The sequence below is a fragment of the Peromyscus californicus genome, unplaced genomic scaffold, assembly GCF_007827085.1.
Source record: "Peromyscus californicus insignis strain IS unplaced genomic scaffold, ASM782708v3 Scaffold_19__1_contigs__length_69161282, whole genome shotgun sequence".
In the NCBI taxonomy this organism is placed as follows: Eukaryota; Metazoa; Chordata; class Mammalia; order Rodentia; family Cricetidae; genus Peromyscus; species Peromyscus californicus.
Genome location: NW_026294491.1, coordinates 11,689,832 through 11,707,547, shown reverse-complemented (window position 1 = coordinate 11,707,547; position 17,716 = coordinate 11,689,832). Strand labels below are relative to the sequence as shown.

Genomic DNA, 17,716 nt, shown 5'->3' with positions numbered 1-17,716 from the left:
AAGGTCAGGCAGGCACACACCCACCGAAAGACAGGTGGCTTCCTTCCATGGGGTTTCCATAAGCATGTGCAGCAACCCTGCAGCACCCCAAGAAAAAGTGGTGCCTCCACCTCCCTGAGCCAGTCATCTTGTGATAATTCAGGAAGTACCTAGTCCCCAACGGATAAACCAGTCACAGCTCCTGTATTCAGGAGAGATGAGAAAAACCCAAGAAGCCAACTAGTGAAATCAACACTCCGTATTCGGTACCCAAAGGGAGGGGCAATAATAGGCTGAAAATGGTGCTGAGACAGAAGGACAGCAGTCTGCAGGTTCCTTCAGAAAAAGAGTGCAGTACCTGGACGGCAGGAACTTTACCAGAAGGCCCTGGAAATCCACTTTCTCCTCCTTTTTGCACTTGGTGTTTCGGACACGGGCAGACCTCCGCTTTGCTGTCTCTCCACTTTCTTCTACGGTCTTCTTACGCTTCACCCCTTTCTTAGATTTATCTCCCCCGGAAACATCACCTTTACCGAGAGGGAAAATTAAGATATGACACACTGGCAGCAGGGAAGACAGCACCACACACCCCCACTGCTTACAGTCCTCCAGCACTGAGTTCTCCTGTGACAGTCGTCGACTCTTTCTTCCTAACAGCAAAGACTCCCGAGCCCCTTAACTCTCAGGGCCTTTGTGAGCTGCGGAGACCCCCAAGCCAAGGCTCAGAACACTTTCACCTTCAGTACTAACCAACTGCAAGAGCCTCTGGGGCCTGAGTCGATGTGCCTGGGATGGGCAGCGCCAGTGGCACTGACCTTAGCCAAGACCCACCAAATCCCAATGACAGGACTAGAGCAAGAGAACCATGAAGTATGGAGAGAACAGAGGAAAAAGAAACAACTATGCCCACAGGCATTCAGAAACTTCTCTAAATGCCAGATGGTCTTCTGTACAGTGGCAGGAAAAAAAATCAGGAAACTGCATGGGAGCTTTTGGTAAAAACTTTTGACAAAGCCGGGCGGTGGTGGCGCACGCCTTTAATCCCAGCACTCGGGAGGCAGAGCCAGGTGGATCTCTGTGAGTTCGAGGCCAGCCTGGGCTACCAAGTGAGTTCCAGGAGAGGCGCAAAGCTACACAGAGAAACCCTGTCTCGAAAAACCAAAAAAAAAAAAAAAAAAAACTTTTGACAAGTTCAGTGGTAATAAAAATGTACTATCACCCATGGTAATGACTTTAATGTTTTCTAAGGTCAATCTAGCAGGAAAGCAGGACCAGCAGCAAGGACAAGCCAAGTCACATCACAAGGGGGAAGAGGAACTTTTATGCCAAGACTTAGCAGCTGGGAAGGTAATCTGCCAAGGAGCTACATCCAGAACCCCATCTTCTGAGTATCAATGCTTCTGTACTAGCCCTGGGGCCAGGCTGATCAGTTTTCTACAAGGCTGGAGCTCTCATTTTCACTCAGGCCGCAAGGACCAGCATGATGCCTTTCCCTGGAGATACCAAAGTCCCCTGCTCTTGTTCCTGCTGGGCTCAACTTACACAGGCTCTCCAGAATGTGACTTCACAAGGTCTACTCACCCATGGGAGCACTTGTGTCCAGCAGGCCAGGGCTGTGCAATGGGAAGCTGGCTGTGGTCACAGAGGTATAGGACAGCACAGGCTCAGCCACAGCAACAGTTGGGTTGGTACTGACAGGACTTGGCTGGACCACACTGACAGTTGTAACCTCTACAGAGGGTGCTAGTAGCTGGCTGGGATCCTGGTAGTCAGACAAGTCAATCCTCTTGCCAAGGCTGGGCCTTGGGGGTTCACAAGTGGTAAGGTGATTATACATAGCCAGCAAGCTCTCTCCAAGGCACTTCCACCTGCAAAGAAAGGGCCACCATACCTGGTTAGCACCTGGCACAGAGGCCAACTTGCCTATATAGATTCAGAAGAACTGTTCCCAGAAACTGCGACCTCAACAGAGCAGGGAGAAGGCAGTAAGTATTTTGTCACCATCATAACCAACAAAATGTTGACTCCAACATGTGCTACAGTGGAGAAGCCCAAGCCAGAGCAGGTGCAGTGACTTGCATTTCCTGTTCCTCACTGTTAGAACTCTGCCCTCACTCCAGCTGCATGACCGTACATGCTCAGTTCAGGAGTTAAGAAAAGGGTCTTGCGTCTTACATCATCAGTGTGCGATGGTGACCACATGCTCATGGTGTGGTCATACAATCAGCGCATGCATGGTGTAGCTCCCTAAGCCTGCCTGTGCATGTTCATGGGAACCTTTAAAAAGGCGGACACAGACACCACCCTCTCTCTCTGTTCTGTTCTCTCTGTCCCCCATCTCTATCTCTCTCCCTCCCTGTGCTCTCTGCATGTGCTCCTTCCCCAGGCCTGGTTCTCACACACCCCTCTTCCTCCTAATAAAGCTCTGATACTGGGTTTTGTCGTGACCTTTCTGCACAGCAACCAGCACCACTTATCATTCTTACATTCACCCCAGCAGAGACCCCTAGAGTTCTATTCCATTACATCATCCCCTACCAAAGAGGGATGCTGTTCCCAGTTTTTTAAGGAATAGCACACAATATATCCCCAAGGTCACCCAACTACCAGCCCCAGAACTGCCATGAAGGGCCACAGGAGAGAGGCTCTACATCACAGCAGCAATGACTGAGTAAGGTCACTGAGGGGAAGGGGTTAGGATTACACCCGATGCCAGGACATGCTAAATTTAAAGACTCAAGATTTCACGGCAGAATTTGTGTGTGCATATTTATGTTTGCGACAGTCTCACTATGTAGCCCAGCTGGCCGCAAACTCACCCTGCAGTGCAATCTAGTCTGGAAATCAGAGACTCACCTGCTTCAGCCTCCTGAGTTCTGGGATTTCAGGCATGAGCTTGTCCATAATACCAGAATTTTTAAAGCAAAAATTAAATGCCAAAGCTTACTACAGTGCTAAACTACCCCAACTCCAGTGGGCCACCACTATCAGGTCTGCCTTCCAGGACAGAAAGGGTCTCTTACACATCACAGGGCTCACAAAGGCTATGCTGATGCCCATCTTACACCTCATCTAACCCTGCTATGAACACACAACAGCCAGGGAAGCCCACACCTGTGACAAACTCCAGGGTGCCAGGTTCTCTCCTGGTTGATGGCTGCCAAGCGCTAGTGTTCTTTCCCCTTCTCAGTAGAGAAGACTGAGAAGGACAGGAATATTCCCAGTGGCTGGGGCAAGCAGCTTACACTGGGCATGCTTAAGGGAGCTAAGCTGTCTTTTAGTAGCCTGTAAGTAGGTACATGCCTCCAGCTCTCTAGCCACTGTGCACCAGCCTTACCCCTGCCTCCAGCCCCAGATCTGGTCTGGGTTTCTCTCCTCTTTTAGGGAGTGTCTTACCAGCCAACCCAACATTCCCAGAGGAACTGGATGACCTACGTGAAGAAAGGAATGGGCTGCACTAGTTTCAGGTCCGGTTCCTTCTCCCGCACTATCAGAGCTTGCCTCTTCTTTCGCAGCCCCAGAGCCTCGTCTACAATGGCCTGTGTCTCCGCTGCACTCACTGACACATCGTGAATTGACATGTCACTAAAGGTATAGAAGACAGGAGGAAATTACAGTGTTAAACTAGAATCAGTGCTAAAATTTTACAGACAGAGATACATTTAAGTTAATACCCTTTCATCAATAATGGATTTTTCCTGAACACAAATTACAGTGTGACTCTGACCTCAAATGGGTAGTGATCAGCATTCGAATACCCACATACGCTGGAAATCACAAAAGCCATTTGTTCCCTCCACAATTCACAACAGGGCAAAAAGAGTTTTCGCATGTATTAATAGTATCACCTTTCTGTCTGAAAAGCCACAGGAAAGGAAAGCCTCAACTATCTGTTTCCAACAAAGTCATTAGACAAATTTTTATTCACCAAAATCAATGGTGTCTCCAAAATACAGAAAGATCTCGGGTGACCACTCACAGCCTGAGATGACACAATACCTGCCCTCCTAGTGTGCCCAGACTGTCCTGGTGCATCCAGGAGGACTACTCCACACAGCCACCCGAGAGACTTAATCTCCTCAGAAACATTAGTTCACTCCAGACACTCATAGTCACACAGGGCCAGGCAGGAATGTGCCAGGCACTGAGGCAGCTCTAACAAAGAAATCAGAGAGGGAAAAGCAGGAGGTAAATGCTGTGGATATCGCTCTGTATAAATAAAATGCTGACTGGCTAGTAGCCAGGCAGAAGTATAGGTGGGACAAGCAGAGAAGAGAATTCTGGGAAGTGGAAGGCTGAGGCAGAGAGATGCTGCCAGCCGCCATGATGAGAAGTAGATGTTCAGATACTGGTAAGCCACGAGCCACGAGGCAACTTATAGATTAATAAAAATGGGTTAATTTAAGATAAAAGAACAGTTAGCAAGAAGTCTGCCATGGCCATACAGTTTGTAAGCAATATAAGTCTCTGTGTGTTTAGTTGGTTGGGTCTGAGCGGTTGCAGGACTGGCGGGTGAGAGAGATTTGTCCTGACCATGGGCCAGGCAGGACTGGAGAAAACTCCAACTACAAGTAAAGAGAGAGAGAAGGAAGAGCCTGAGCTGCAGAGGGCCTCTGGGTAATATAGGTAGGAATGAGCTTTGCTCTGGAGGCATGGCAGAGGTAGGACAAGATCAGGCATGTTTGGCATACTGAATTTGGGCAGCACTGGTGACAAATCTTGAGTTCAGTCCCTATTCCCTAACCTTACCAAACAACACACGGACAGGTCAAAGGAAGCCAGCTGATGAGGACAGTACAGGTGATGGAGCCCTGGCGTCCAGAGACTCCAGTTACACACAGATCAGGACAGAGATGGGGACAAAGGATGCTCCTGATGCTTACCAGCCACACATGGTGACATGATGCAGGCCTTACCATTTGAGGAACATTCGGAGTGAGTCCTTCCGGAGACAAGGCTGCTCTTCAAAAATCTTCTCCTTGAGAACCAGACCTTTGCTGTATCGGCAGTCTTTCTCCAGTGCTTTGCAGATGAAGTACAGACATGCTAGCAGGAGAGAAAGAGTTTAGGAGCTACAAGTGCTTTCAGAACTCTAGCCTTCCAGTCAATACCAGGAGAATGTCCCACTCTGGAGTCAAAGACTGCACAACAACAATGGTGAGATAGCATCTTAACCAACTCCGTTACTAACGACTGCTGAGACTATAATATCCAGAATACACCAGAACACACACCTGCAGGTGAGGAGGACAGCCAGTGCCAGAAGCAAACAGATTATATGACTGTCCTGTACAGCCTTGACCCGTGATTCCGTATTTAACAACTGCAGCAATAAAAAAAAAATCTACGGAGTGCACGGTGAACAATCTTCAAAATATCTGGCCATCTCAGCTATGAGAGTGGCACTGCCACCCAGTGGCCTAGAGGACAAGAGCATCAAACCAAAGACAATTATTCCTGAACCTAAAGACTTCATGAAATATGCCTTACTTACTAAGTTCTGAGTTTATCTGGAACTTTTCATTCCTTTCTTTTCTATTTCTCACTTTGGGGATAGACAAGGGAATGTTTATCCTACAAATGTCCCACCATTATATTTTGGAGCACATTAACTATCTGGCTAGGCCCAGGCGTAGAGAAGAATCTTGCTTCAGGATGAATTATACCTCTAGTATCACATACACATGAAGTGGGCTCCCCTTCTCTCTCATTTTTCAACCCCACCCCATCAAGTAAAGATACAAGAGGTAGCAAACCCAGAAGCCAAGACCAGGCACCAATGTGCTGGCACCCTGATCATAGACTTCCTAGCCTCCAAAGCTATGAGAAATAAATGTCTGACAGTAAGCCACTTGATGTGGCAAGCATTCTGAGTTCAAGACTAGCCTAGGTGACATAAGAGATCTTTCTCAAAGAACCAAAAGAACACAATCCAAAAGACAGGACAATGCACAAAGGAAAGGGGGGATCATTTAGAATACAGTACTATTATCTTCCTGCAATACTTACAAGTATCTGACTAACCAAGAAAGGAAAACAGAATAAAGCTGGTATGTAAAAACATCTCCATTCTTCCTCAGGTTGGCACAAAGTCTAACAAGATCAAGTTTGCTACCAGCTTACCTAACTAACCTCCCTCATCTGTCCCGACTCACTTGTGTAATCACTGAGGGTGTACAAAACAGTGATGAGATTGTCCAAGCAGGGCCAGTGGTCAGGATTACACCGAAGTCCTTCCTCAAAAGCATGGCGAGCCAGGGGGAGCCGGATGAGCCTCAGGGCCACGTGTCCAATTTTATACCAAAGGTTGACATCTGTGGAATCCAGCATCACTGCCTAGAAGCAGCATAAGCAGAGGGTACATGGATGCTCTTGATCAGATTCCTCAGTGAGCAGGCAAGGCGGGGATAGATGGGACAAGGCACTGCTCCAGCCCTCCAATTACCCAGGGAGACGGCAAGGCAGTGTGCCCACTTATAACTAATAGAGCGGGCTCACTTTCGGGAGCCACATGTTTCCAAGACCTAGAGAAATAGCACAACAAAAGTCACATGGAATGGGGCATGTGACTCACACCTGTAATCCCAACACTGTGGAGGCTGAGGCAGGACGACAGCAAGGTCAAGACCAACTTGGGCTACAAAGTGAGTTTTTGGACAGCTTAGGCCACATAATGAAATCTTCCTCAAGAAATACAAGTTATATAATAAGCCCATGTCTATAATGCCAGCACTTGGGAAGAGGAGAGTTAAGAGTTCAAGGTTATCCTCCCTTCATAGTCCTGAAATACATGAGAACTGTCACACAACATTTTTTTTTTAAATGTTACCTGAGCTAATTTATTTAACTTAGAACATCATCTCAACACACTGTGCTAATGGAAACATGTGTTCTTCGCATATTTAACAGGGAAAGAAGAGAAAGAGGACTCTGGGGGGAAAGCTGTGTGGGTGAAGCCCTTGCCTAACAAATGTGAGGACCCAAGTCTGACCCTCAGAACCCATTCACAATGCTGCGCATGCTTGTTCTAGGGCCAGCAGAAAAGGGTGGATCCCTGAGATTCACTGGCCAACTAGACTAGTTCTAACTGGTTGAGCTCAAGGCCAATAAGAGACCCTGTACTTAAAAAGCTGGACATGTTCCTGAGAAGAGCATTCAACATCAGCCTCTGGCATGTGCACATGTGCACACTTGGGAGGGGAAACAGCTGCTGAAAAGATGGCTCAGAGTTAAGAGCACTTGCTGCACCTGCAGAGGCTGCGAGTCTGGTTCCCAGCACCTGCATCAGCCAGCTCACACCTGTAACTCCAGCTCCAGGGGGCTGAAGCCAAAGGCACTGACAAGCACCTGCAGTCACACACACATATTCACACAAACACATAACTAAAAATGTAACAAATCTTTAAAATAAATCAAAAGAAGTAAGAGGAAATGGATACAAAGAAAATATGGGAGTCTCATATGATTCTAGAAAAATTATAGGCTTTGAGAAGACCTTAGTTCACACCACTGTTCCAACATTAATTAGCTGAATGACCTAAGCCTGTGTCCTCATCACTGAAATGAGGATAAGTTCACCCTCCTTGCAAAACAGCATAAAATTTCATGGTGAGTATTTGGCACACTATCGGGTGTGGTGGGTGATATATTTTGTACCCTAATAAAATTTGCCTGAAGATCAGAGGACAGAACAAGCCACTAGATTAAACATGGAGGCCAGGCAGTGGTGGCACACACCTTTAATCCTAGCACGTGGAGGCAGAGATCCATCTGGATCTCTGTGAGTTCAAAGCTACCCTGGACTACATGAGATTGACTCAGTCTAGGAGAGAAAACAGAGCCAGGCAGTGGTGGCACACACCTTTAATCCCAGTACTTGGGAGTCACACGCCTTTAATCCCAGGAAGTGATGGCTAGGCAGAGAATGGTGTATAAGGTATGAGACTGGAACTAAAGGCTTTTCCGAAGAAGCATCCCTTTCCAGCTAGAGGCTTTTTCGGCTGAAGCCTTTTCAGCTGAGGAAGTTCATTCAGCTGAGGCCTTTTCTGCTGGAGCCTTTCAGGTGAGGACTCAGAAGACTTCAGTCAGAGGATTCGCGGAGTTAGTAGGGTGAGAGGTGGCTGTGGCTTGTTCCTTTGTCTCTCTGATCTTTCAGCATTTACCCCAATATCTGGCTCTGGATTTTTTATTAACACAATTTAGGAATTCGTATTACAGTCTGGTGCACTAGAGATACCCACAGAGAGATCAACAGAAACAATACCAATGTTATTGTGACTACAGTACACTGAATACAGGTGCCAGGCTCTGGTCTTCATACCTAAAGTTTACCAACTTGTTTACTTTGCGGCCCTCCAACCCCCACCATGTGGTTTATTGGTATGTGCCACTATGCCCAGCTCTACTCTTTTTGTTTTCTCCCATTACATTGGTATAGACCTGGAGGTTCAAATGGATTAAATAAGCCACCTACAGTCACATGTGTACTGATGGTAGAAAATTTCACATATAATCCTCTGCACTGAAGTCCATCCCAGTCCCTAACTCTGGCTTTCCAGGCCTTTCTGCATTCAACAATGCCTTGGGCACAATAGCCTGGTGGGACACCCCTACAAACTCTTCTTCTCGGTCAACAAGACCACATCATACCCCCTTCTTCCTCGGTTTTCTAACCAGCTATCTGAGCACTACTAACTCTATACCTCCAAATAGAATTCCATGGCCGTCTCTAGATCTTCTCGCTGGGCTGCCAGCTGGGCCAGGTTCTTATATGTGGAATATTTCAGTATCAGTCCAGGGTGTTTCAGCCCTTCTTTCTCATCTCCGGATGAAACTGCCTGAGAGAAAACAGAAGCAGAAATGACATCACAGTCCTGCAGCTCCAGCAAGCAGTCAACAGGAGCCCAGGCCAGACACTGCTTCAGACAGCCCAGTCCACCTCACCTGGGAAATGCAGGTGTTGCACATAGTCTTGGCAGACCCAACAGCTCCAATCATACAAGAAAGGCCAAACTACCATGAAGCACTCCGCAGAGATTGGGGAATCAAGGACAAGGGACCCCCTCTCCACCCCTGCTGCTGTATCTCGAGTGCTCAGTGTAGCTGGTAACATTCATCAGTTCTGAAAAACCAGCCCAGCCAGTCCCCCTATTCAGGGACGAGTGTGAAGAGGCTTCCTGGCGTAAGCAGGCAGGACCTAAAGCTTTGCCCCAGAAATCTCTGGGTTAGAAGTCAGGAGGCCAAGCTCCTGGCTCTGAATCATCACACAGCTACCCACAAGCTATTCCAACTAAAGAGCTGGTGTCAGTGAACTCTAGAATAAATGGACACTAATTCCTAGCCTGGATATCATATGTGAACATGAGATCAAAGAGCATAAGGATTGTAAACATCTTTAACATAAAAAGTTATTTCACCGCTGTTTTTTTTTTTTTTTTTTTTTTTTTTTGGTTTTTCGAGACAGGGTTTCTCTGTGTAGCTTTGCGCCTTTCCTGGAACTCGCTTTGGAGACCAGGCTGGCCTCGAACTCACAGAGATCCGCCTGGCTCTGCCTCCCAAGTGCTGGGATTAAAGGCGTGCGCCACCACCGCCCGGCCTCACCGCTGTTTTTATAGCAATGCCTTAAAAACATTAAGTCTTCTAAGAAATCACTGCATAAAAACTATTGCCAGAGCCAGGTGTGGTGGCGCACACCCTTAGTCCTGGCACTTGGGAGGCAGAGGCTGGCGGATCTCTGTGAGTTCGAGGCCAGTCTGGTCTACAGAGTAAGTTCCAGGACAGTCAGGGCTACACAGTGAAACCCTGTCTTGAACCCCACCCCCTAAAAAGAAAAGTGTCTAGGCATAGTGTTATGTACTTTCAATCATAGCATTCACGAGGCAAAGGCAGGCAGAACTCTGTTAGTTAAAGGTCAACCTGTCTGGATAGAGAATTCCAAGCCAGCCAGCATAGCACTCAGGAGATGGGGGTAGGACAATCAGTTCAAGGCTAGCTTTGGCTACACAACAAGTTCAAGACAAGCCTGGACTACATGAGATTCTGTCTCAAAAAGAACAAACTAAAACCAAACACACTCACACACATGTATACATGTGCAAAACAAGAGAGAGACAGACAGACACTGAGAAGCACTAGGTAGGGTGTTCCCTGCCTGCAATCCCAGCATCTAGGAGAACCCTGAGATTCAGGCTAGCCTGGACTTCAAAGTGAGACTCTGTCTCAAAACCCACAGGCCAGCCTACCAGTGCCTCACCTCCCGCAACAGTCGCGCCTCCAGGAGCTCATGGTAGGCCTTGGCAGACTCCTCAAACCTGTCATGTTTCTGTAGATCCAGGGCCTTGTGGTATAGGGCAAAAGCCTCTGCTTCCTGCAAACCAAGATAGGAAATGTTTTACACCACACAGAAGTTGATCCTTTTAAACCAAAAATGTGTGTAAAGGGAAGGCAATGAGTTACTGCCAAGTTAACTGTCAGCCACACCCTCTATAGCAAAAAAAATTCTACTACTCAGCGTCCAGACCTCATTAATGGGAAAGAGAGTCCCTTTTGGGCACACACAGAGAGAGATGTAGGCACCACTGAGTATAGGCAAGAGGCAAGAATATAGAGCTCTTCAGCAGGACTATCTCCTGAGCGAAACACGTTCAACGTGAGGTGGAGCCAGCCATCAGCACAATGCAAGTTCCCCTTAGAACGCCATTGAGGAGATGCCTGAATTCACTGAAAATTAGCAGCAAGGTCTCCCTCAGAGGAAGATCTTAGAGTACATACCTGAGCCTCCTTTGTCTGGATTTTGTGGCTTTTAAAGCTTCCTTCATGGTCATCCTCAATTGTAGAGCTGGCATTTAAGGCTGCAATTCGAATCTAGAAATGAGTTCGGAGGAAAAGCAGCACAGTGCTCAGATGAGTACAATCCTGTTTCAGAACATATTCTAGGCTACTATGAAAAGCTATGGAGGAATGAACCACCAACAATCACCTTGAGGAAAAAACCAGAATAAAAATTTATCTGTGGGATGCTGCCAATCAGGGTGGAGGGTAAGCCCTGGATACTGTCCACCACAAAAGGAACAGAGGCTGGGAGCACCTAGCTTGTGCTTAACACAGTATAAGACCTGTGTGTTAGAGTAACAATCCCAGCCAGGCATGGTGGCCCACGCCTTTAATCCCAGCACTGGGAGGCAGAGGCAGGCGGATCTCTGAGTTCAAGGCCAGTCTAGTCTACAAGATGAGTTCCAGGACAGCCAGGGCTGTTAGACAGAAAAGCCCTGTTTTGAAAAGCAAAACAAACAACAGAATACCAATCCCAATGAAACGTGTCAAGCCATGTCTTTCCTACAAATGTGATTGAAGACCTACAAGCAACAGCCAGTCAGGATCTTCCCCCGCAGGGGTACCAACAGCCTTCCGCGCAGGAAGGCTGACAAGGAAAATTCCCCTTACCCCCAGGAGCACAGTGACAACACTGTCACCAACAACTCAGGCAGGCATCAGTTCTTACCATGTTCAGAGGTTCAGCACCACCACGGAGGGTCACTTCCCATCACTGGTAGAGGAGGTACCAGTCCACAGTCCCCTAAAAAGGAAACAGGACCAAGGGGTTCAGGAAGAGCCAACAACAGCACTGTGCTGGGGCCCAGCTTAGTGTCTTAGAAATATGGGAAAAAACAGAATTAAAGGGAAGCAAACCAGTTTGAAGGCTGTAAAATATGACGGGGTGGCAAGAGAGTGTGATGTTAGAACTTCCTATGTTGTTCCTGGGAATATAAAACAGACCCTATGGAAAATACACTGGCAGTTCCTCAAAATGCCAAACAGAATTAGCATATGATCTGGAAGTTCATATCTTCAGATCTCAGAAGAAAACATAGACACACCAAAACATGCTCATGAATGAACATAGCAGCATTATTCCTAAGAGCTAAAAGGTGGAGCAACCACAATATCCATAAACTGATGAACAAATAAAATGGGAAAAGTCCATGAAAGACCACTGTCCATTCATAAAAATAATAATATTCTGATACATGCTACAACATGAAGGAACCTGTAAAACTAAGCTAAATAAAAGATGCCATACACAAAAGAGTCAACACTGTCTGGTTCCATTTATGTGATGTATCCGGAATAGACAGGATGGACCAGCAGGCAGGGAGAATGTTGAGATCAGGCTGTGCCCTGCTTGCTCTAAGTCTATATCGCGTAAAATTCTGGTTCTTCAGGCTGTGCCTTGCCCCCGGGGACTCCATTTTGAGAATGGAGGATGACTATGTACATGGTGAACCTGTGACCGTTCATCCGTTCAGCACCACCCACACAGCACAAACTGATAAATCACTTGTTCCTGGGAGTAAAAAGGTTACCATACTATCAACGTATCAGGTGAAATTGACTGCAGGAGCACATGGGCATACTAAAACTTTATCAGGAAAACTAGGCCCAACAACTTACTGGACACATCAGACTAAGGAAAGAGGTGGACACCCAGCACTGCATTGGCCACAGTCCCCACCAACTATCATCTGACTATCTGGGGTGGGGGCATCAAGGGCTGACAGGCAGGCAACTCCCAACTTTCCCAGGAGCTGCCGCTCAGCTCAGTCCCAGCTGTTGACAGAACCTACCCAAGTGCTGCTGCCTGTGCTAGCTGCTCTCCTGTTTGTCCGTCTGTCTGCCCATGTGATCATCTGGACCAATACTGCCCTTTCCCCTCTGCACATGGACTCAGGTCTGCAGCTTTACTCTCAAACCCATGACCAGCAGCAGTCTGACTAACAACAGCAACAGCTTCCCCAGAGGTGGACACTATTTGCATTTCCATCAGCTTCCTACGTCTTAGGACTTCCGAAACCTTCTGAACTCTGCTGTGGCCTCTTGCCCCCTGACAGCAATTCTGGGGAGACAGGGAGGGGGGTGGGGGGGGAGACAGACAGACAGACAGACGGGGACAGAGAGAAAGTGAGCGAGCTTCCTCCTGAAGGAGCATTCTCCTGTAAGCCTTGCTTGCTTTCTGTCTGTAGGCTGAGAGAGGGCAGTAAGGCAGCCACCACACAAGCCAACTGTTTGTGCATGGCTAAACCACAGTGATTTCCTAACCACCTGGACATTTCACATGCATCAAGTAGGAACTGGGCTGCTGTACCCAGTGTTTGCTTCCTTTTCTCTTCTGAAGAGGGGTGGAGGGGATCCTTTACCAGAAGCATGCTCTTGTATGGAGATAGTCACCATCGCAAGAAGGTTACTGTGTAATCTGCAATGTGTAACCTAAAGTCAATATTAGTAACTAACACTAGGATAAAGAATCTGTGTTTACCTCAGTCAGCGTTATCAAGGAAAGTGGGAGTAACTGGCAAACCAGTGCCGCTGAAACTGCCATACCTTGTGAATTTATTGTTATTCTGTTACATTACTTTATTATTGATGTTGTTTTGGTGCTGTGAAAAGACACAAACATTTGCATCTATGTTTCTGACATAGTGTGCTCAAAACAGAGGAGGGTACTGGAGAATTCTGTGGTTTGAGTAGTATTTGTCCGCTCCAAAACTCACCCTGAAATCTGGTTCCCAATGTAACAGTGTTAAGAGGTGACAGGGCAGGACTGCAGAGATGTTCAGCACTACAGAGAACACAAGCTCAGTTCCCAGCACCCATGTCAGGCAACTCACAACCACCTGTAAGGCCAACTCCAGACAATGCACCACCCTCTACTGGCCTCCAGGGGCACCTGCACCCATGCGCACATTCACACACACACACACACACACACACACACACAACTAAAGATAAGAAATCTTATGTCTGTGATCCCAGTGCTCCTATAGCAAGATGAGAGGTGGAGAAGGAGATGCTCTGGAAGCTCACAGACCAGGAAGGCTGGTGTGCACAGCAGTGAACAAGAGACCTTGATTTCAAAACAGTGGAAGGGCCAGTGAGATGACTCAGAATGGAAACAACCCGAGTTCAATCTCCAGAACCCACATAAACATGGAAGAGGAAAAACCTCCACAGAGCTGTCCTCTAACCTCTGCATGTGTGCTGTGTCATGTGTACATCCAACCCGACAGACAGACAGACACACACACGCGATTAAAGTTTAGAAAAATCAAATCAAGTAAATGGAGATGGAGAGATAGCTCAGCAGGTAAACGTGTTTGCCATGTAAGCCTTAGAACCCAAGTTCAATCCCTGGAGCCCACAGAGGTGGCAGGAGAGAACCAACTCCCAAAAAGTATACTCTAACCTACACACACAAATGTCATACACACACAGTAATATTTTAAATTTGTGTTTATTTTAGGTGTATAGATGTTTTGCCTGCATGTATGTCTGTGTGCCACATATGCCTGGTGCCTGCAGAGGCCAGAAAAGGATGTCAGATCCCCCAAGACTGGAGTTATAGACAGTTGTTTGCTGCTATGTGTGTGCTGGGAATCTAACCTGGGTCTTTTGGAAGACAGCCAATGCTCTTAACCATTGAGGCATCTCTCTAGCCCCAATAATGGTTTTAATTTTAAAAAATCAGGGCGGGGCGGAGGGGGGGCAAAGACCAACACCCAAGTTGTCCTCTACCCTCCACATCTTTACTATGGCAAGTACAAACACACATACACCTTTCCACAAACATTAAAACCAAGATAGATCTGATCAAAGCCTGGAACTAAGAGGGGGGATGACTCCGCTGATAAAATGGTTGCTGTGCAAACATGAGAACCTGAGCTCAGAGCCCCAGTGTGCATCAGCAAGCCTAGAACTAGGGAACAGAGACAGGAAGACCTCTGGAGGGCCCTCATCACTAAACGACTGACAAGTTCCAGGTTCAGTGAGAAGAGTAACAAAAAAACTTCTGGGTAAGCTTTGTTGACACCCATGGGAGGCCTGCCCCTCCTGAACAGAAACAGAGGAGGAATGGATTGGCTGGGGGGAGAAGAGGGGAGGTGCAGAGGGAACTGGAGGAGAGGAGGAAGGGGAAACTATGGTCGGGATGTAAAATCAAAGAAAAAAATTTAATAAAAAAAGCAAATTAAACTAAAATAAATGTAACAAAATATAACAATGAAAATTAAATCATGTTAAAAGTCATAAAAATATTTCCAGAAGCAGACAGCTTAGCACTTAAAAGCCCTGGCTGCCCTTGCTGAGAACCCCGATTCAGTTCACATATCAGGCATCTCACAAGCACCTGTAAGTCAGTTCAGGGGATCCAGTGCCCTCTTCTTGCGTATGCAGGTACTGTGTGCTCAGGATGATATATGGACAAGCAGCTACACATATACGTTCTAAAATACATTAAATTTTTTCAGATTAAAAACATCTGACAAAATTCAATACCTATGAAAAAGAAAAAACACTTGAAGAAAATGGGAACCAAAGGACAGCTTCTTGTTATGATAAAATATAAATACCTTGGTCCTAAAGCCAAAATAGCATTTAACGGAGAACCACTACAAACATTTCTACTGATTGCAGGAGTGAAGCCAGGACGGCCACCTTCTCTGCTATACTCTCCACTGCACTAGGATGACCAGCCGATGCAATGAGAACAGGAAAAGCAAACTGAGGTTTGAGAATGGGTATGAAAGCTGGATTTAACCTCAGCAGTGGGAGGCTGAGGCAGTAGGGCCAGCATGGGATGCATGGCAAGATCCCATCTCAAAAAAAAAAAAAAAAGAACTGAATAAAAAGTAAAGTGTGAATAACTGCTGTGCTGATAATACAACAGACTACCTTAAGAAAAAAACTCTTCAAACCCAGTCAATGGCAACTTATACATTAATACAAGAGCTCAGTGAAGTAGCGAGTATACCATTAGCATGAAGCCCATTGGTACAGAGCTGGAGCATGGCTCAGCAGAAAACAGCACCCACTGCTCTTGCCCAGGACACAAGTCTGGATCCCAGCACCAACATCAAGTGGCTCACAGCCATCTGTAACTCCAGCTCAGGGAATCTGATGCCCCCTTCTGGTCTCCTTGGACAACTGCATTCATGGGCACATACCCACACACAAACATATACAAATACCTAATTTAAAAATTAAAATCTTCACTGGGCAGTGGTGACCCATGCCTTTAATCCTAACACTCAGGAGGCAGAGGCAGGTGGATCCCTGCATTCAAGGCCAGCCTGGTCGACAGTGAGTTCTAGGACACTAGGGCTACACAGAGAAAACTTGTCTTGAAAAAAAAAACAAAAAAAAAATAATAATCATCATCATCATCTAAAGATTAATATAAAATTGATGCATACAAACCATAAACAGAAACTATGATGACACAAAAAAAATCCATCTATAGTAGCAACAAGATTAAGTCCTTATCTGCAATTTATGTGAAGGAAATTTGAAAACACAACTGAAAACACGAAAGTGAACTTAAATGAATAGAATAAACGCATCTCTTCTCCTTGGGTGGACTCAACTACATAAAATGTCAGTTCTCCCAAGTTTACCACAAACTCTCTGTGGCCCCAATAAAAACACCAAGAAGACAATAGACAGGATGACATGAAAGGTGCTTCGGGGAAATAAAACCACAAGACTATCCAGAACTAAGTGACAAAACAGAACAAAACAAAAAAAACCTAGCCAGGCGGTGGTGGCACACACCTTTAATCCCAGCACTCAGGAGGCAGAGACAGGCAGATCTCTGTGAGTTCGAGGCCAGCCTGGGCTACAGAACAAGTTCCAGAGCAGCCAGGACTACACAGAGAAATCTTGTCTTGAAAAACCAAAACAAAACAAAACGAAAAAATCTTCTAAGGGTTTATCCAATACTGACACATACAATATAAAGCCTTAATTGTTGAAACAAGAGGTAGCAGTGCATGTAGCAAAAAGAGGTCAGGTCCAGAATGACACTCAAGTGTGTATGTTCTCTGGTTAGATTCAATTTCAGCGTGTTGCCCAAAAGGTTCACGAGCTTCAGTCAGGCTATGCTGGCAGACAGTGTGACCTTTAGGAGGCAATGACTACAGTACCTCTGGTCATCAGGCTTGGTAGCAAGTGCCTTTACCAACAGCAAGATGGCTCAGATGATAAAGAAACCTGAGTTCAATCCCTGGAACCCACATAAAGGTGGAAAGAAATGACCAACTCCACAAAGTTGCCCTCTGACCTCCACATTGGTGCTGCAGCAAGCACGCCCCCCCCCCAATAATCTGTCAATTAGTTAAATAATTTTTGTTGTTGTTTTCTAAGCTGGGCATGGTGGCCTGTTATCCCAACACTCAGGAAAGAGAGGCACCTGGAGGACTGTCGCAAGTTCAACATCATCCTGGTCTATTTTAAATAGTAAATTCCAGGTCAGACAGGACTACATAATGAACTCCTGTCTCAAGGCTGAGGGGGGTAAGCAAAATGTTGACTGAAATTGTGGAAAAACAGTACTATTCTCACATAAATGAAAAGTGATACAATCCTTCTGGGAAGCAATTTGACAATACCTCAGAAAATTACAGTTGCAATTACATTTCAATCAGAATTGTACTTTTAGACCTCTACCCTGAAGACACATCTCCAACAATACAAAAACACATGTACTTAGGATTATTTGTTGTGCAGCAGTTGGTAATTGCAAGATAATGGAAACAACCTTAATGGCTATAAAGAGAATGGATAAATTAACTATGGAACATCCATACAAGTAATATGCCAAAACAAAGATTAATAATGAGAATTATTCATAATATGCAAAAGGCAGAAACAATTCAAAAGTCCATCATTTTATGAACGGATACACAAA

The 17,716-nt window shown here is 46.2% G+C and overlaps 1 protein-coding gene across 1 annotated transcript in view; it reads right to left on the bottom strand.

The window, feature by feature from the left end:
• Positions 1-17,716, bottom strand: part of Cabin1 (calcineurin binding protein 1) — a 130,874-nt gene that overhangs the window by 110,987 nt on the left and 2,171 nt on the right. The window contains 9 exon segments of the mRNA XM_052744675.1: positions 338-506; positions 1,561-1,847; positions 3,415-3,564; positions 4,896-5,025; positions 6,135-6,315; positions 8,682-8,816; positions 10,232-10,345; positions 10,750-10,842; positions 11,480-11,554. Coding sequence (XP_052600635.1) covers positions 338-506; positions 1,561-1,847; positions 3,415-3,564; positions 4,896-5,025; positions 6,135-6,315; positions 8,682-8,816; positions 10,232-10,345; positions 10,750-10,842; positions 11,480-11,482 — 1,262 coding nt within the window. The 5' untranslated portion in view covers positions 11,483-11,554.